This window comes from Rhinatrema bivittatum, chromosome 1 (genome assembly GCF_901001135.1).
Source record: "Rhinatrema bivittatum chromosome 1, aRhiBiv1.1, whole genome shotgun sequence".
In the NCBI taxonomy this organism is placed as follows: domain Eukaryota; kingdom Metazoa; phylum Chordata; class Amphibia; order Gymnophiona; family Rhinatrematidae; genus Rhinatrema; species Rhinatrema bivittatum.
Window position 1 is genome coordinate 60,833,979 of NC_042615.1, and position 19,837 is coordinate 60,853,815.

Consider the following 19,837-nt stretch of genomic DNA (forward strand, 5'->3'; position numbering starts at 1 on the left):
TAATGTAAAGAATAAAAGAAAGAGTTAACACAATTTAAACTTAAAAATATTCAATGCAATAGAACAATAAAAATAAAAGTACAAGAGATAAAACAATAAAATAAAACTTAAAAAGATAAAAAGCTAAATCATCCAGAGCCTGTCAAGCTGCTAAGTCAGGTGTCGTATGCCTTTTTAAAGAGCCAAGTTTTCAAAGTTTTCTTGAAGACTTTAATGTCATTTTGTGACCTTAGTTCACCCAGTAATTGGTTCCATAGTTTTGGGGCTGCGATGGAGAAAGCTCTTTCTCTGTCTTCTGTTAAGTGAGCCGACCGAATAGGTGGAACTGAAAGTAAGCCTTTATTGGCGGGACCATAAGTTTCGATCAGTTGGGGTAAGGGTGAAATGATGCATTCAGCCATTCAACGATGTCCTGATATAGGGATTTATGAATTAAACACAGAACTTTGTAATCGATTCTAAAACACGGTCTTTTTTTTTTTTCCCGGCCATCATATATCTAGTCTGCTTATTCCCACAATTACTCAGCTCTACAATCTCGCTCACTCCCTAAGAGATCCCCTGTGCTTGTCTTATATTTTCTTGTATTCAGGTACTGTCCTTGTCTCCACTGGGAGGCTGTTCCATGCCGAACTTTGTCTATCTCCATATGCTTTAGAATGAAGACCACTGACCATTTTAGTAGCCCCCCTCTGGACCGACTCCATCCTGATTATATCCTTTTGAAGGTGCGGTCTCCAAACTGTACACATAAGGACCTATGTTTTCAGTTTATATTTCATTTTCCCTGGGAATTTCAATGTTTTAATAAAAAAAAAAAAAAAAAAGGTAAATTGAGATTTCACACCAATCTTGTATTTTCCTGTTGTATTTCACATGTGAATTATACCATTTGTAGATTGTTTCCTGTGTTAAACATATTAAAAAAAAAAAAAAAAAGTAAATGTAAAAATGAATTTGATATAGAACACAGGAGAAAAATCAGTGGAAAAGTCAGTTTTCAACTGATTTCTTTTTTTTTGTTCAAACATTGAAATTCCCAGGGAAAATAAAATCAAGTCTGAAATGAGGTCTCACTAGGCACTTATGCTGGGGCGATATCTCCTTTTATTTGCTGGCCATTCCTCTCCCTATGCAGCCAAGCATCTTTCTGGCTTTTGCCATCGCCTTATCCACCTCTGACCACCTTGAGATCATCAGATACGATCACCCCCAGCTCCCGCTCTTGTTTCGTGCATAGAAGAATTTCACCCCCTAGGCTGTACTACTTTTGCAGCCCCTATGGATGATTGCATTTCTTTTTTTTTTTAGCATTAAATCTTAGCTGCCCAGACTCTAGACCATTCCTCAAGCTTAGTAGAGTGAAGACCCGTTGATGCCTTGCGTGGATTCTCCAAGTGACCTAACCATTCCTCTCGTACACGCCCAGTGGGAGAACCCCCCGGATAAAAAGCAGGGGCTCCTCATTCAACAGCCAGTCTTCTAACCTTGATGTAACCGAGTTCAGGTTTTACCCAGGTAGAAGGCAAGTGGAGAAGACTGATGCTTTAGGAGCCATGGTGGCTTTTTGTGACCTCTAGTACCAGTAAAACGTATCGGTGCATCTCTTTACTGAAAATACAGTTGATTTCGTATAGTACAGGACATGCTGAGGGAGGCCTGGCTTCTGATTGTTGTGATGCGGGTTTTTATAAATTGGGAAGGGGGTGAATCACTATGAATTTGGCTACCTTCAAGCCAAGAGGCCATTTATCCTGGTGGATGTTTAGACTCCTGTTTAGAGCTGGAGATTTCTTCTCTTTGACCCTACCTCTGCTTGCAGGTATTTTGGGGTTGACCCCTCCGCAGCAGCGTTTCACCTGCAGTCCCATTCCGGTGCCTCTGGGGTTTGGTCAGTGTGGCTGACAAGCAACCTGGACTTCAGCATTGTGCTGCAGGATGTGTTTCTTGCCAGAGAGACCAGACACATCTTAAAGGTAAGGCAGAGTTCCTTGGTGTGCCCCAAGGGAGAGCGGTGTAAATAGACTCTTTAGCACCAGAAAAGTGCCTGCTCCATTATTTTTAGTTCTTTTTCTAGCTAAGCACACTGCATCTGGAAATCTGCTCTTTCTAAGGCTGTATTGGCCCTGGAGAAAACTGGGTTCCTTGTGAGTGGTGGCTGATACCTTTTTTTTTTTTTACCGAAGCAGCATAAGAACCTTCCGGAAGGATCATGGACCGCATAGGTCCACTTCAGAGGTCAAGGTCTGCTCTTTTTGAAAGTGGCAACAAGTTCAAGGATAGGACCTCCGTTGGTTTTTAACTGTGTTGTCTTCTTCCTTTTCGTGTTTTCAGCCGAATGGGACCTGGCCTTGTCTGCCTTTGAGTCATCCAGTAAGAGTGGCTGGAACCCCTTCCTGCTGGGCCATGAGTCCCTTAAATGGCAGGCAGCGAAAGTGCTGAATCGGTTCCCCTCTGCCACCTTTCCTGAACGTGTCACCAGCAGAGTTGTCGACCTCCGTGTTTTTTCGAGGGGAAAGGAATGGTTTTACCCCGCTGCAGACCCGGACTTCTGTTTCTGTCCCTTTTAGGGGCATCGGAATTACACTGGGGTAAAACCCAGGGCAGAACCAGCCTGTAAATGAAGTGGAGTCTGCGGAGGCTCTTGCCAGCGGCCCTCCTGATTTTCGGAGCATCCTCCGATGGGTCCGATGTCCCTGCACACAGCAGCGGGTTCACTCTGACCCGGAAGTCGGCTTCCTTGCATTTTTCCACAGATTGTAGACCCAGGGTTCTTTTTTTAAATTTTTTTTTTTTTTAAAGAAAGTTATTGTTTTACTAAAATAAAATGTATTTGTGCTTGATGTTAACAGACAGCAAAGGAGTGAGGTTTTATTTATTGATTTTTTTAAATTTAAAATCTTTTAGATTCTGCCCCTTCCAGATTACATGGTTTACATTCAGAATTAAAATACATAAATTGACATTTTGTCATTGGTTTAGAATATTTGTCAGATTGACAGGGCTGCCTGAAGTGCAGAATGCCTCACAGAGTGGTGACCTCTGCTAATGTATTGTAATAACTTAAGGACTGACCTGTAAGTCATGTAGTGTTTTGTTTTTTTTCCCCTCACAGGTTCTGAACTTTACTGGTCCGTTGATGCTACCTCCAGGCTGTTGGAACGTCTTCTCTTTGAAGCTCAGTGCCAAAGACACGCCAATAAGTTTCTTTACTAATGTTCTGTTGGCGACAAATCTGGGGGTGCTGTTTGAGATACCTCTGCAGATCCATGCTACCCTTTCCAAGGTACACTTTTTGTATGTGCTGTGCATTCTGGGGCTTGATGCAAAATACCTTAACGTCTCTCGTGTGCCAGGCTAAGGCACCAAGAGCTTTTAGTCATAGTCACCCAGGGCTTGCCTTTCCCTCTCTTCCTGTAACCCAGCCGTTACACTAATGGTCCTTGTGCGCTCACAGCCCGTTGCAGAAAGGGTGCGTTCAGCCCAACACACTGCGTCCAGCTAGATTTTAATGCTCATTTTGTGAGCGGAAACCTTTACTGCCGATGCAGGGAGGAGGTTTGCACTCACAAAATGTGCATTCAAAAATGGGAGCACCCCTTAGCGCCCTCGCGTGGAAATGCCATGCAAATGAGAGGCCTTAAGCAGTGCTTCCCGATGCAGAGAAGTGTGTCGCCCTAACCCGGGTTTTTCTTAACGCTGGGTCAGAGGTAGATTTAAGTTTCCAGCACCGCTGTGCGGGCCTAAAAAAAATCTGAAAAAGGAAGTCTTTCCTGCTCCTGCCCCACACAGCTGGACTTGTCTGGACAAGTGTCAGGAAGTAACCATGGCCAGATAACCACTTATCCGCGGAGCCATTTCTCGGGGGTGGGTGAGCCCGGATGATCTCCCGGGACTCCATCAGTGGAGGGGGCGACCTGAGCACAGCGACCACGGTGGGAGAGGCCCAGCATGGCTAGATTTGTGGCCAGCTCGGCTACCTGAGGAGCCTGACAGGGGGATTTGAAGAGTGAGGTGCATTAACGGCTCTGGCATGCAATCTTCCTCCGCTCCCCCCAGACCATCGCTGCTGCCACTACCTCCAGGGGTGGTGGTTCTGCCTTCTCGCTCCCTTTCTCTTTGGCTCAGTCCTGGGGAAGGGGCCAAGGTAGCCGGATAAGTACAATTTAACCAGATATCTTTTTTTTTTTTTTTTTTAATTCTCTGCACAGTCTTTCTTCCCTGGTTTCACCTCATCCCCCACCTTTCCTGAGTTAAAATGTACGTTCAATGCACATTTTGCAGTTAACGTGCTTTTTTTTTTTTTAAACTCCCGATACATTTGCCTAGCATTAGCTTTACTGCATTGGGGGTTAACGCTCAGATTATTGCATCGGTCTGTCAGAGCAGTGTGTTTTTGGTGAATAAGCATCCAATGCTGTGGTTTTTCTGGGCAGAGCTGTTAGGTTTCTGGCTGGTCTTTAGGATTCTGCTGACCTTAGTGCAGATGGAGCTGGAGAGTAGGGTAACTGCAGGCCAGTCAGTCGGAGCTCAGCGGTGGGTAGTGGAGGATCCCCCAATCCTGCAGGTTGCAGGATCCAAGGTAACATGGTTTTGCCATGTGGGGAGATCCTGTCGGACAAAGCTGATAATAATTCGTGTGTATAACTGGTGAGCAAAGAATTAGATTTCCTTAAGGCTTTTGTGCACTGACTTGATGAACAGCACCTGAAAATGAATCAGAAATGCATTCCTGGTCTAACAGAAAGGTGTTGCCGACAACTTGTTTGTTTGACCTTTTATTTTTATGTATCCATGTGGACTTATTTGGCAGCCACTTGATTGACATTAGACCTCTGACGCCATTTCACACGGGAGGTTTATAAATTAGCGGAGCAAACTAAGTGCTGCATCCTGTGGTGGTAAACTGGGTTAGAAACTGGGTAGGTGGGAAGCAGTCGTGAATCGGCATTCATGGAAAGGGGGCGAGGGTTGCAAGTGGCGTGCCTCGGATCAGTTCTGGTCCCGGTTCTGGTCCGTCTTTTCAAAGAGTGATATTGCAGAGGGCTGGGTCTGAAAGCTGTGCCATTTTACAGGTTCGTAACAGGGTGAACCCTCCCAGATGGAGAAGAGAAAATGAGGGGAAACAAGAAAGCATGAGGATTAGTTGAAGTGTTTGGAGCTTAGATTGAAGGCAGAAATATGTAGGGTCAGGCATGTGGGGGGATGGTGTGGAAGGGGTGGGGAGGAATGATGAACACAAGGGCTCTGGGGGCAATCTTAGGTGATGATCTCAAGGTTGCAAAACAGTGCAGCAAAGCACAGGCAAGAGCCAGAGAGTCATTGGTGCGACTTCATCTGCAGTATTCAGTCGTTCTGGAGGCCATGTCTGCAAAAGGACAGCGGCAGTCTAGAGAGAGAGACTGCTAAAATGGTGCAGAGACTTAAGACCTAAATATGTATTAAAAGAGAAGGGAAAAGGGACTGTGGTCGAGACGTTTAAATTCCTCATAGGTATAAATAATACACCAGAGACAAGTATCTTTCAGTGAAAGGGAAGTGGTAGAACAAGACTTTGTGATATGTAGCCCCAAGGGGTCAGCAAATCCTTAAGGAAATATTTCTGCACTGAAAGGGTGGTGGATACATGGAGCAGCCTCCAGGTGGAGGTTGTGAAGGCCAAAACCGTGATAGAAACGAAGCAAGCCTGAGCTAAGCCCGGGTGACCCTAAGTTGTGAGGATGTGGCGGTACAGTCAGAGATCAGGGAGCCTCTGCAGTATTGCCTCAGGAGTGGGAAAGTGGTGAAAGCAGATGGGCCCTGCGGTCTTTATCTGCCGTCATTGTCGTCGTCTGTAAATGTTGGTTGCTCTCCAGTATTGCTCTTTTGAGTCCTTTGCTCTTGTCTGCCAATCTAGAAAGGGGGCCTGCGTTTTGAAGCCATAGCCCAATGTGACATACTCTCCTATCTGGGAAAGTCAGATGCTGGTAAGATTATTTGTTGTTTATTTTTGTAATTTTTGAAATGGAATGATAGTGTACAAAGTATTCTAATGTCATACTCTGTTGCTTGAAGCAGGTTTATACAAACTTGCATTTCTTATTCAACTTCATCTGCCAAAGTCATTTAGAGAAAATGCTGCTCCTGGAGAGTCACATTGGACAGGTATTAGAATCTTGATCCAGTCATTGGGGGGATTGTACGGGGAAGGAGGAGCACCCCTCCCTCTCAACTGATCTGGATTTTGGAATGTCCCTAATAAATATGCATGGGATGTCTTTGCCTCTGTCAGCCTGGTCCTTAGACCTGGTGTATCCCTTTCTATATAAAAGGCAGTGGGTAGTTCAGGCCCTTGTCTGATTCCCTGGCCAGTATGTGCATGTATGCTATATACCGTCTGATGCTTGACCAATTAGCCATGCCAGGGAAGCGGAGGGGCTGGCACAGAGACCAGGTTATACATCCTGCCAATACAGCAGCATGATAGACCGTGCAGGTCTTCCGATGGACAACACCACCATGGAGACGAGCAGTCTGTGTGGGTGGGTAGATAAGCAGTGATGGAGGTAGGCGAGCGGAGAGGTGCAGGCATATAGGCCGTCTCAGCCTGTTGTGGTTGGGCCTTTTCAGCTAGTGTAGATATTATCTTAGGCATGATTGTTGTGGATATCCTGAAAACCAACAGAGCTGGAGGTGGGGGGAAGGCCTTGAGGACTGAATTGGAAACCAATGGGTTAGCGATTGTTGCCCTGCACAGCCTGTGGCAGGGGACTGGAAGTCAGTTTGCATGCATCTGTGCCTTGTGTTAGCTGGACCTTGGAGGCTGGGCTTAGAAGTCCATAAACACAAGTCGCCTTTTAAACCAACTTACTCTGTTGGGGGTTAGTGCTCAACTGACATCTTCCCAAAAGCTATTTCAATGGCAAGCCACAGTTGGATAAGTGCTCATCAACATCTACATTTAAGTTCTAATTAATTGAGAAAATGTTTGCAATATGAAAAAGCCATACTGAGGGCCTTCAGAGCCAGAGGTTGAGTAACACTGACTCTGAGGATGCCCCTGGTAACACAGTTCATGTGACACCAGGGTATTAAAAAGCATGGCTTTCCATAGAGCTGAATCCAGCTTCCAGCCTACGTGCGGCATGTGAGAGGACATTGTGTAAAGCTTACTCAATGCTTATGGCCAGGGACACAAGAACACTTAGACTCAGTAAAAGTATAATGTATTTTTATTAATCAATATAAGTGTTCTCGGGAGATGCTGGGTGCCCTCAGTCTTACCAACTGCCCAGCATCTCTCTGGATACAGGAAGTGACCCTTGTTTTATAGATAGCATTCAAATACAGGAAAAGGATAGAAGGTTCTAGAGATTTGCATGACTGCCCAAAGGATCATTTACATAGGTTGTCATGTCAACTGCATGATAAGATTATCCCTAACTAACCCTGATTGGCTTCCCAGGATGTGTAGCCCATTTCCCATGGCTCTCTTTGTTCTGTTAAACTCTTACTGGACAAGACAATCAACACTGTCTGTAGCTATGTTGATTACAAACTCCTGAGGATAGTGCCTGAAGCTCCCCTGTGCTTTCTTCTTTGTGACACTATGAATAGGTATCACTTGTCTGGTGCCAGCTTGCCTGCTTCTACAGATATCCAGGGACATTCTGTAAGTCACTCAGAGTCCATTCAGCCCAGGCAGGCCAAAGACACGCAGAGGCTTCTGGGGATTTCCTTCTCCATGTTGGTTTTCTGTTCAGGCATACTTCTCATTTGGGAGAAGGGAAAACGCTGGAGTGTGGAGGAGTAAGGTAGTGCCTTTGGGGGATAACTGGATGAGAAGCAGAACCTAGAGAGCGTAGTGCAGCATAAATAGAAAAATGTTTGTTAGAGACAGCGAGGGGGTTGGGGGGGGTAAGCCGAAAACCTCCGAGAGAGACTGAGATGATCAAGCTGGTCTTACCGGACTGAAGGATCCATCTCGTGACTGTCAAGTTATGAGGAGGCGGTGGTATGTCCCACAAGACCCCGTTTAGTCCTGGGGGAGACCCTGTTTTCAAAGGTTGGTCCACAGACACTGAATTCCAGTCTTCATGGTGGTCTCTCGAGTGAAATGGAGGGGGTCCCTTTTCAGCCGCTGTCCGACTTGCAGAGTTAGCCTGATAAAACTCATTCAGCTAAATGTGTTGGGGTATTCGGGGGCCTGCCTTTGCTGCTGAGTATACTTGGCTGTTTTAAAGTTAGGTGGATAAGTTTATCCAGTTCACTTTAGAGTTATCTGGCTAGGTTAGCTGGATAATGCTGAAAAATCAGGGTTTATCCGGCTGGTTTAACTAGAATGCCCATTCCTGCCCTCAGACCGGATAACTTTTTAGTCTGGTTACATGTTATCCGGCTATCTCGGGGGTTTGTCGGTGCAATGGGATTTTCAAATCCCACTGTTTGTCCGGCTGAGTCTGAATTTGGCCTGACAAATGGCACTGAATGTCGGCCTCAGAATTCTCTGTGCTCTGCTACACTTTTTTTTATGGAAGAGATGAGAGAGGCATAATCCAAACGTGATAATTTGAACTTGCTGGACCCCCATGTGTCTTTTTCTTCAGGTGCTGCAGGATCTTGAGAACTGGTGTGCTGCTTCACCACTGAATTATTCTTCCCTCGGTCCAATTAAAAGTAAAGCTACCAGCAGGGAAATCCATAGGAACAGAAGCAGCACAACGCAAGCAGGAGGAGGCGCATTAGCAATGCATTAGAGAGGTCATGCCCCACATACCCTGGCTAAAAAATTAGGTTCATTCCTCTCATGTTATGTGCAGAACCCCTCGGTTTGGAGACACTAACCCTAGAGACACCATTTTGACAAGAATACCCTTAATGTGCATTGGTCCTTTCTTAGATGCACCTCTTCCAACAAAGCATCGGGAGGAGGAGTAGCCTAGTGGTTAGAGCAGGAGACCAGGGTTCGATTCCCACTGTCGCTCCTTGTGACCTTGCACACTTCACCCTCCATTGCCTTAGGTACAGCTTAGATTGTAAGCCCCCTGGGGATAGGGAAATACCACGCAGTACCTGAATGTAAACCGATGTGATATCTCAGATCGAATGTCGGTATATAAAAATAATAAATAAATATATGGCGTACGGGCCAGTTTGAAGGCTCACGAGTAAGCCAAAGGTTTGCTGTTGTGAACATTGCCTGAATTGAAATGTACTTATGTTTTTGTTTGCAGCAAGCTCGCGTTGGCAGGAAAGTCTTTCTCTAGATTGGTCTTCAGTAAGCGTGGACTCTGACCTTGGAACGGAACTGTACAAACAATACCAGAAGATAAAGCACGGAGAAAGCTGCAGGTACTGCGGTAGCAGAACTAATGAATAAGGAAAAGACCATTTGCATAGCACTATTTCTAAGAAGAGGGGCTTGGCATGGTGTACATGGCAGGCAGTTGCCAGAAGTCTGCGTAGCTGCAAAGTACAAGGGCAGTTCCCCGTTGAAAAGTGCTTGCATGGTACACGGGCACAAAAGCGCTTCTGTACTCTTGCATCTGCTTTTCGTGAGGGCCCTGGAACAGGGGCAGATCGGCACTTGTGCATTTCAAAATCCAAATGTCCGTGCTGAATGCCTGTGTGAGGTTTTCACCGCTCCGAAGGGGACAGTTCTCACCCAGGAAAATGCATCTTAGTTATCTGGCTACGCTCCTTTGGAAGTCGTCCTCATGCGGCATGAGACTATGCTCACTGTTGTGTAGGTGAAGAAATAGAGTCCAATACTTGTGCAGAAGAGAATGGGCCTTGGGGTCGCTGCGCACAGAACCATGGAATGGCCAGTGTGTCCGCACCTTAACAAAAAATGAAATCTCCGTGCTGGGACACCAATGTGTGGAGGTGCTGGTTGGGCAGTGTTACCTCCTGGTTGCGTGAATCGCTTTCACTGGTGTGAGGTCAGATCCTTAGACCTTTTTCTTGCGCTGAACGCCCGCACACAGGTTAAAAGCCTGATTTGATGCAAGGCAAAATGTTCTGGGACCACGTTCATTGGTGGAGCCACTTCCGGTTGTACGGTGCTGTATTTGCTTCTAACCCTGTCTCTGTGCAATCCGATAAGTGCCACTGCTGCGGGAGCCTTCATGTTGGGGTGTTACAGACTTGTTTAGCTCCACAGAGAGAGAAAGGAGTGTGTTCAGTACAGGGGCATAGGGCGCACATGCTTACAGAAGAGCTCATGCTGCATGGTCCTGCTCTGCTGAGGACAGCTGCATTCTTTTTCTTTTGCCTTTCTGCCCCAGGAGGAACGTTTTGGGCATGACGCAAAACCCGCGCCGGCGGCAGCAGCCCGAAGAGGGGTCCACGGCTTTCTCTCTACCACGGTTGGTTTCCGAGCCTGGTTCTCTCCTGAACTTCAGTGCCACCGCCCTCTGGAACAGCACGGTGAGAGAGGGGCCCTGCCCGAGAGTTAATGCAAAGCCATTGTCCTAGCCAAAGAAAAGTTACCGGTGTTCAGCTGCCCCTTAAAATGGTTAAGATGGTTGTAGCTTGTTGTGGAGTCCTTAGCGGGTTGTGAAGAACCAAATGAGGAATGCTGTAGCCACATTGCCTTTTCCAGGCCATGTGGGTGCTGTCACTAGGGGGCAGGCAGGATTTTCTATCTAGAGGAGGAGTTCCCACAGCAGAGGTCACTCGTGTTCTGATTTTTATTTCATGCTTAAGGAGATTGGAGGTGCTTAACGTTTCCGAAAGCTCCTCCTGCTTGCCCACACCCAGCATTGCGTCTCTGTGGAAAGCAGCGTGCTGCTTTGCCGATCCTTATCAAGACTTATTAATTCCTGTGGTCATCCTAGAGGACAGCAGATTGAAAATTAAACACAAGAGGTATTACACCTCACAGTGTATAGTTAACATGGGGATATCCATGGAGGCAAATGGTATAAACTGGTTCAGCCAAGGGATCAGATGCATTCATGGAATATAGACCAGTCATAAGCTATTGAAGATAATTGTCATATCGCCTTGTGTCTGGTGCATCTTTAAACTGGAAACCTGAAGGGTTTGACAGAAGGTAGATAAATCTACACATTCCCTGTATCGTACACCCCCCTCCCCCCATTAGCAATCACTATCAGGTGGGCTACATCGCCTGTTGGTCTGACCCAGTGCGGCAGGCCTTGTGTTTATTGGTGACCCTGCATAGTCTCAGCAGACCAAGACCTGCAATGGTGTTAGTCTTGATACCCCATGGTGTTAGTCTTGATACCCCATGGTGTTGTTCCACATTAGGCCTCTATCCAGTTTGGATAGAGGCTTAGGAACTCAGTAATGTCACCATAGACACCCCCGGCAGTGATATACTCCACAGTTTTACATTCTGTAACATGGAGACCCTATGCTTTCATTGTTAGATAGTACAGTAATTTATGTATGGGGTCCATTCTGTTTTCAGAGTAGGGTTTTTCCTTATTGACTTAATGGCTTTCCTACTCATAACCTGCCCCCCTCCCCCACCACCTTGAGGATTAAAAAGGGACCTGTCTGTACATTAATATTTGCACAGTTGGCGTGAGATATTGTACTCTCCGATCCCATATACATTCTGCGTGTGGGTTTGTGGCTGTCTTTGGTCTGCTTTGTCCTTTGTTCACAGGGTTTTCCTTCTCGTTTTCTCTAGGTTCGGTATTTTCTCCTGAGGAACCCCTCCTCTCTTCCAGTTGCGGTGCAGCTGCTTCCTCTGTCCTCCTATCCGGATCCTCATGTCGCACTCGGCCTGCTGAGCGAATGGTAATACTTGCGCCTCCATCTCCCTGCTTTAGAAGACTAATTTTTATATGTTTGCTTCTGTCAGACTCCTATTCTGTCCATTGCCCTCATTTGCTATGTTATGATTCCAAATTAAAAACAAAAATCTAGGTAACCATAGGAGAGAGCTAGATTTCTGTTAGTGAGAGCCTTATGGCTCAAGGGATTGGCACAGGGCTATAGAGGCTTTGACTTTTAGATGACCAGTTTAAATGCCAAAAGTCAACACTGTCCAGAAGCAGTTTAGGGGGGCTTCTGTCCAGTTCTTGATGAGCACGTGTCCGCATCGCAGTTTGGCGTTAATTGGCACAGGGGTACTGATTAAAGCCAAGAACTAAACAGACACGAAGAGTGGATTGGATCTGTCTAGAACAGGGCCGAGGCGTGTTGACAGGGCAACGCAGGTAAAGCTTGCCCCACTGCTGCCTGCGCTATACCTGTTGTGAAGAAAAATGGAGGATTTTCCTTTCCAATCAGGAGTCTCTTACAAGCCCTAAATTCACTGGAAGGAATGGGATTCACACATTGTTGAAACTGATAGTACAAAAATTAAGCTGCTTTGTTCAAACCCCCCCCAGACACACACACCCTGAACTTTTGTCTGTACTTACTAGGAGATTAGATGACTTCATGAGGGAAGGTCCTATAAGGTTAAAAACACCATGGGGTGAATATTCAAAGCTGGCAGTGGAAGTAACTTAGCTGGTTAGAGCTTATCTGTCACAGCAAAGCTGCTGAATCTACGCTTTTATGTACCCATTTAGCCGGTTAAGTCTACCCGGCTAAGTTTAGACCTGCTCTATGGCACATCCAAACGTACACGTATACTTGCGCAGCGAACTCGGAATATCTGTAGTTAGCTGTATGTGTTGTATGGCTAGCTCGCTCCGCCCCCGATCTGCCCAGTATACGCCCACTTTTTGTTCATGTAACTTTTAGCCGTATATGCACCTATGCTAAGTAGTGGCCACTGAATATAGGTGCTTATTCAGCAGCTACTACTTAGCTGCATAAGTCCCGCTTATCTAGCTAAATAGCGCTGCACATGCTTTGAAATATTGGGCCCTGTATGTTGTCACTTTGGGGCTGAAATACCCAAGTTGTTCTTGTCTTGATTGATTTAGGTTTGGTGTTGAAACGCCGACTGTGAATTTCACGACAGCTGAATTCAGACTCGTGAAAGAGTGCACTAAAATGGTAAGACTGCTTTAATTTGGAACAAATGAGGGGAAGGAATATGAAAAGTCAAATTGCAGTAGAGGTTTCATACCACGTTCCATTGCCTGGTCTTAATATCTGTTAAGAATAGATTCACTGAGTGTTGTATCAGAGATGCAGTGCCAGCTGCCTGGCGCCAGGAGAGGCTTTAATGACGCCCGTCCTTGGGTAAATGTTTGCTTGCAGAAATTACAGCAGAAGGACTGTGCGAGAGTGGAATCCAGCCTGGAGGTGCTCCAGCTGCAGTTACAGCCATGGGAGAGCAGGAGGGTGGGTGTGCTTTTCACACCAGCAGATTATAAGAAGGTCACCTCACTTATCCTGATCAGGTAGGCCTACGCAATAAAGAAAAACCCAGTTTGATATCAAATAAGTTACCCACCCGCACAAAACCAAAAAAAAGGTTGGATTTAGTCCACTCGATGGACTCGTGCAGAGTTTGCATCCTGAAGTGTTTGCGGGTCCCATAAAAGGTGCCTTATCTACTCAACTGCTCTCCAGGCGCTCTTAGAACTTGTATTTTTGGTCTTCACTTTGTTTTCAGGACTACATAAATGGAATTGTTTGGGTTCTAGTGCTCGGCACACCAAACCCCAGGCTCATTGCTAGCCCTCCCCCTGCTTTTGTACTGTATTAAAGAATGTGCAGATTTTTGAATGACACTGAACATGGGATACCATAGAGCTTGCTCCAGAGGCTGCTGAAGTATACCAAACTCTTAAGGTTTTTGAATAAATCCAAATGGTACAGAGCTTTGCTCTGTTGGAACTTCTTCCTATATTCCAGTCCTAGTTCCATAAGGCTAAAACTAGCCTGTAACATTTCTCCGTCCTCTTGCTGGGTTTGCATGTAGTTCTGATGGTTGGATTTTTGGGTCCTTTAAGGAATAACTTGACTGTGCTGGATGCAGTCCCTGTAGAAGGATTTGGAGCCAGAGAGCTGCTGAAGGTTGGAGGACGACTGCCCGGTGCAGGAGGGTCCCTTAGGTTTAAGGTGCCAGAATCTACACTCATGGACTGCAGACAGCGTGAGTATAAAACAGGACCTTGGTATATCCCATGGCATTAATGAAGGGTTGGCCCATCTGCATCTTGAATGCTGCTTTTTAATTGCCATTGGTCTTCAAAAGGGGTGTGCAGTCACCAAAAAATGTTTTGTTTTTTTTAATTTTTTTCCTCTGGGTTTTCTGTCATTTATTTATTTATTTCAGTTTATTTCCCTTTCCCAAAGCAAAAAAAATGAAGCGGGGTCTCTCTCAGACCCCCTCCAGCCACCCCCACCCTGAAAACGTCAGGGCTGGCAACCAGCACTCCTTTCATGGGGATAGTAGTGGTCAGTAAAACAGGCAGGAGAGATGTCCACGTGCCTCCTGCTCCTCAGAGGTCCTCTGCAGTATGGTGCCAGTCGGCCCTGAGACTGGTGCCCTAGTGAGGCCAAAATGGTGCCAGTCTCAGGATGACCAGTGCTGTTTTGTTGTACGGTTGTATGATAAAATGGCAGTGGCTGGGCCTGAGACCCGGCAGTGTTTCAACTTTGCTGTGGCGCTAGTCTCTGAGCCAGCGGCCGCCGTATATAAAGGGACATCACCCTTTTACTGACCACAGTCCCCGCAGAAGGGGCAAGGGGGGCTGGGGTAGTTTCTAGCACATTTTTTAGGGAGTGGGGGGTTTGTTAAGGGACCCAGGGTCTTTCCCCCAGGTCCTGGCAACACTTTGGGGGCAGTTTCTGGGAGGCCCCAGGGAGCCCCGGATCTGTAGCGGATCCATTTGTTTTTCTTTTAGCATGTTGTTTTTTTTATTTTATTGTTCTTTGAATATGTAGTCCATGATAGTGTTTTAGGTTAGCTATATCTGTATTGTTTTAGTATGTTTATAATATTGTAATCTGTAATTGATGGGGAGTTATTTTACTTTCAGATTATAACTTTCTGGGCATCATATATTGGGTTTTAGTTTTGTTTTAATGTTGAAGAATGCTTTATTTATTTATTGTCTTTTAAAGAACTCTGTAAACCGGCTTGAAGTTATTTACGAAAGTTTCGGTATATAAAATGATCAAATAAATGAAATAAGAAATGTTGTTGACATTTCCTGTTTTGTTTCAAATGCACGATCCTAGGCTAGGGCTAAACTCTGGTCACTGAGTGCCAAAAGCAAGGTTGGCTTTTGGATTTCCACTGTGAATATTTTAAGATATGTCTGCATGCATTTCATCCAAGACCAAGCTTAATTTGCATAGTTTGAGTGTCTTGTGTGGGAGACCTGTTTTGAATCTATCTGGCTAACTTAGATAAACGGATAGGAACTGAATATTGACCCTAGTGAGTTTGGGAACACCTGGATATCAAAACACCTGGATATCAAAAAACAATCTCCAGAAAACTGAAATCCTCTGAAAATGTAATCAACCTGACAGTTGGACATCTTACCCTGCCCCTTTTAATGGAGGTACAGGATTTTGGGGTGCATTTGGATTCCAGGCTATCTCTTAGGAACCACATAAATACCTTTTGCAAATTTTGATTTTTTTATAGTAAGGAGGTAAAGGGTATGTTTTGTATCCAAGGGATCTCTCTGTACAGTCCTCCAAAGTCTGGTATTGGGTACCATTGATTATTGTAACTCTGTGTGTCTGGGCCTCCCCAGATTATTGCTGTAGGTCTTACAGCTTGTGCAATGAACAGCAGCCAGGTTAATTACTAGTTCAAAGCTCTGGGATAGGATTCCTCCTAAACCAGTGATCTTCACTGTTTTCCTGTATCCTCATGGATCACACTAATCTTACAAGAACATAAAAAATGAGAGTCCTCATTATCTTTTGACACATGTTGCCGGTCATCCAGTATGTTCATTTGGAAAGACCTTATTGGCAGTTCCCTCCTTTCTGGAGGCCTGTTTACGGGAGACACACAATAATGCCGTTTCCTTTGCAGGCATATGCTGTGGAACTCTCGGCTCTCTGAGTTTTGAGAGGAAACAAACTACTTGTTTAAGAAGAAAATCAAGGGCCTACTTTTTCCTAAGACCCTTGGCGGTGAATTCCAGTGTTAAGGTTTAAGGTTTATTTATTTTTATGCCGTCATTTCAGTAAAACCATCATAACGGTGAACAATAAATTAAAGTAGGAAAATACAATACATCATCAAATCATATAAATATAACAATCAATAAAACATAAACACTAAAAACTTGATTAATTACTTAAAACAAGAATAAGATAAGATAATTTTGGCACTCTGTTCGTTTGCATTTTTAGTTAAGTGGGTAACATGGTACTGATGATTTTAGTTAGGCTAGGTATGTAATGTTTGTCTTCTGTTTTGTTGATTATATCTGGTTATAAAATTCATTACCGGTGGTCCCTTACTCCAGCTAAGTTGCATGTGTTATACCCCAGGGTGGGAGATTTATGTTGGAGGGGGTGTGGATAGTCAGGCACATTTTTACGTATGTGGTGGGGACTGTCCTAGGATTATTCTTTTTTGGGATTCTGGTGTTGGGAGAATGAATCTCTGAAGATTCTTTTGAATATCCCTCACATTGAACCAGTCCCTGCTGTAATGTTTCTGTCTCAACAAATAATCTTAGTTGTAAGGGGGGGGAAATTGCTTATTTTTGGAAGAGGAAAGATACTGCACCCTTACGAAGAGTTATTCAAAGGTTGGCAAAGGTACATTACCTTAATAAATTAACTGCTATTAAGAACAAGCAAGTGGGTAAATTTGAGAAATTGCAGCAGCGTTATTCCCAGTGGTTAGCAAAATCATGAACTCAATGTTTGTGTTAATGTTTATAGGTGCTCCTGGAAACTACGGTACATGGGTGGGGGGGTTGGGACTATATATGAAGTTGTGGTTCTCTTGTAATTTGGACTTTGTGATCTCATAAGGCTTTGTGTTATCTACCTAAGTGGATACCTACATGAGCTGGATGGTCTTGTGATCTTCTTGGTCCTGTTTTCACTGTTCATTCTCTTGATTCTTATGAGAGATTTGTTTTCGGTCCAATACTTGTTTCTTCATCAAATCACAATAAAATGTTAATTAAAAAAATAAACACAAAACAAAGGTTCATCAATTATCAAACAATATAAACTGGTTCACATCATACTTGCTTAATAGATCATATATTGTTAAAACTAACTACAATCAATCTAAAACTATTCCTCTTCCACATGGAGTCCCTCAAGTTTCCTCACTATCCTCTACTCTATTTAATATTTACATGCTCCCATTATGTAAACTACTATCAGATCCTAAATTAACTTATATTTACACAGATGATGTACAAATTCTCCTCCCGATAACAACTAATATTACTAATACACTTAATCTACAATCCAAAATCTATTAATACAAATGTCCCTCTCACGCAATCATAATAAAACTGCAATACTATATATTTGTAACAGATCCTCACCTGAACCTGACCTACATCTTAATAATTATTTATCTAGCAAAACAATTTTACTCAATGTAAGCGACCTTGGAACTAATGTAGACTCTGAAATATCTTTTAAGAAGCACATTAACAACATTATAAAAGATGGCTTTTTCAAACTTCAAATTTTGAAAAGGATTAAATCCCTCCATCACCATTTTGACTTTCGCATTGTTCTGCAAACTCTACTATTTACCAAAATAGACTTATTGTAATACATTACTCCTTGGATTACCTGCTTCTTCTATTACTTCTCTTAAACTTTTACAAAATGCGGCTGCTAGATTACTCAGTAATCACAAAAGGTCAGATCACATTTCCCCAGTTCTCAAATTTCTACAAGGGCTACCAATATTTTATAGAATACAATACAAGACTTTATATCTTATTCATAAAGCTTTATACAATAATGGGGTAGATTTTCATACAGGGCGCCCTCGTGTACTTTTGTAGGCGCATCAGGCGCAAACAAAAGTACGCTGGATTTTAGCAGATACGCGCGAAGCCGCGCGTATCTGCTAAAATCCTGGATCGGCGCGCGCAAGGCTACCGATTTCGTGTAGCCGGCGCGCGCCAAGCCGCGCAGCCTACCTCCATTCCCTCCGAGGCCGCTCCGAAATCGGAGCGGCCTCGGAGGGAATTCGCTAACACCCTCCCCTCACCTTCCCCTCCCTTCCTCTACCTAACCCACCCCCCCGGCCCTGTCTAAACCCCCCCCCTACCTTTGTTGGGGGATTTACGCCTCCCAGAGGGAGAAGTAAATCCCCGTGCGCCAGCGGGCCGCTGGCGCGCCTAGACACAACCCGGGGGCAGTTCCGGAGGGCGTGGCCACGCCCCCGGACCGCCCTGGGCTGAAACCATGCCCCCGGGCCCACCCCCGAAAATGGCGTGCCGATCGGCCATGCCCCCGACACGCCCCCCTCGACAAACCCCGGGACTTATGCGAGTCCCGGGGCTCTGCGCGCGCCGGCAGGCCTATGTAAAATAGGTGCACCGGCGCGCAAGCCCTGCTCGCGTAAATCCAGGCGGATTTACGCGAACAAGGCTCTTAAAATCCGCCCCTAATAAGTCTAACTGGATGGATACAACACTCACTTTTCAATCATCAAAAAGAACTTTACGTTCCACAAACACTTGCTTCCTCGAAATTCCCTCTCCTAAAAGATACCGTCTCATCTCAACAAGACAATGTGCCTTCTCAATTGCTGGCCCAAAACTATGGAATTCCCTACCAATTGATTTAAGACTTGAGCCTTCTTCACAATCTTTTAAAAAAGAACTGAAAACATGGCTTTTTCAAAAAGCATACTCAACATGCTAGATCGTATTATTCTTCTATTCTCATTTTAACAATTTCTCATTACTTCTTTTTTCACACATTTTTTATTTTTTCTTCTCTTTTTACATTTAGTCTTCTCACGGTTATGATTATTACAATGTAACATCTCTAACTTTTTGTTATATGTACACCGATGTGATGACTCTAGTTGAACATCAGTATATAAAAAACAAATAAAAAATAAAATAAATCACAAACATAAAACTTTATTATCCTGAGGCATCTTTCCTATATAAAACAAATTATGTATGTAGCAGTACTAAAACACAGCTAATACATTCAATGGGTGTTGAATTGCACAGATGGTGTGATGGTGCTGTGTTTAGGGATACAGGGACCTGTCTGTTACAGGACACCTCCAGTTGCCCTCCCACTTTACTTCACGATCCTAAGTTCAGGAAAAAGACATGTTCTCCTGAGAAATAGACTTTAATTTATCAGACTTGGCAGGATTTAGCATTTATAAGGTAACAATTCCTGCCTCTAAATGTTGGCCACTAAGCACCAATTTACCCTAAACAAAGTTCTGTCTCATGGGTGGTTTCAAACATGCCATAAACCTTAGCCTGGTCCCAACTTCAGACGATATCCCTCTGAAGCAGGCTCCGGCCGGAGAGCTGGAGAATATGGGCAAGGGAGGAAACTTGCTTCTGGTCTGGTACTGGCAGAGTTACTGGCTATCTGGGGGCTTGCTTCTGGGTCCCGTACTAGCAGAGCTGTTGGATTGCTCTCTGCTCCCTATCGCCTCAGGCTCCATACCACTGTCAGACCCTGGGCAGGGCCTCTCCTCTCGCTGGTCTCCTGGCCACACCTTAGTCTCTCTCCTCGATAGCAGGGAATGATGGGCTGCTTTGGGTCTGCTCTTTCTTTCCAGGGTCACTTCCTTCTCCTTATTTGCCCCCCCCCCCCTTCTTATAATTTCCAACTGATAAATATGCATAAGCTCATGCATAATCACATGGTGGGTTGGAGGGTCTTTGCCCCATTGCAGGTCTTTTCCTCCCTCCTCATTTCTTTGGGAGGGGGGGCTGCCACGTCTTAGGCTGAGGCCAGTGTATCACTTGAACTCAGG

General features: G+C 44.8%; 1 protein-coding gene across 2 annotated transcripts in view; it reads left to right on the forward strand.

Moving 5' to 3' along the window:
* Positions 1-19,837, forward strand: part of TMEM131L (transmembrane 131 like) — a 200,166-nt gene that overhangs the window by 135,521 nt on the left and 44,808 nt on the right. For both annotated transcript variants that reach the window (XM_029610214.1, XM_029610130.1), the window contains exons 13-21: positions 1,823-1,976; positions 3,116-3,286; positions 5,897-5,966; positions 9,213-9,330; positions 10,266-10,407; positions 11,642-11,751; positions 12,894-12,966; positions 13,174-13,316; positions 13,872-14,014. In XM_029610214.1, the coding sequence (XP_029466074.1) occupies positions 1,823-1,976; positions 3,116-3,286; positions 5,897-5,966; positions 9,213-9,330; positions 10,266-10,407; positions 11,642-11,751; positions 12,894-12,966; positions 13,174-13,316; positions 13,872-14,014 (1,124 nt within the window). The remainder of the gene's footprint in view (positions 1-1,822; positions 1,977-3,115; positions 3,287-5,896; positions 5,967-9,212; positions 9,331-10,265; positions 10,408-11,641; positions 11,752-12,893; positions 12,967-13,173; positions 13,317-13,871; positions 14,015-19,837) is intronic.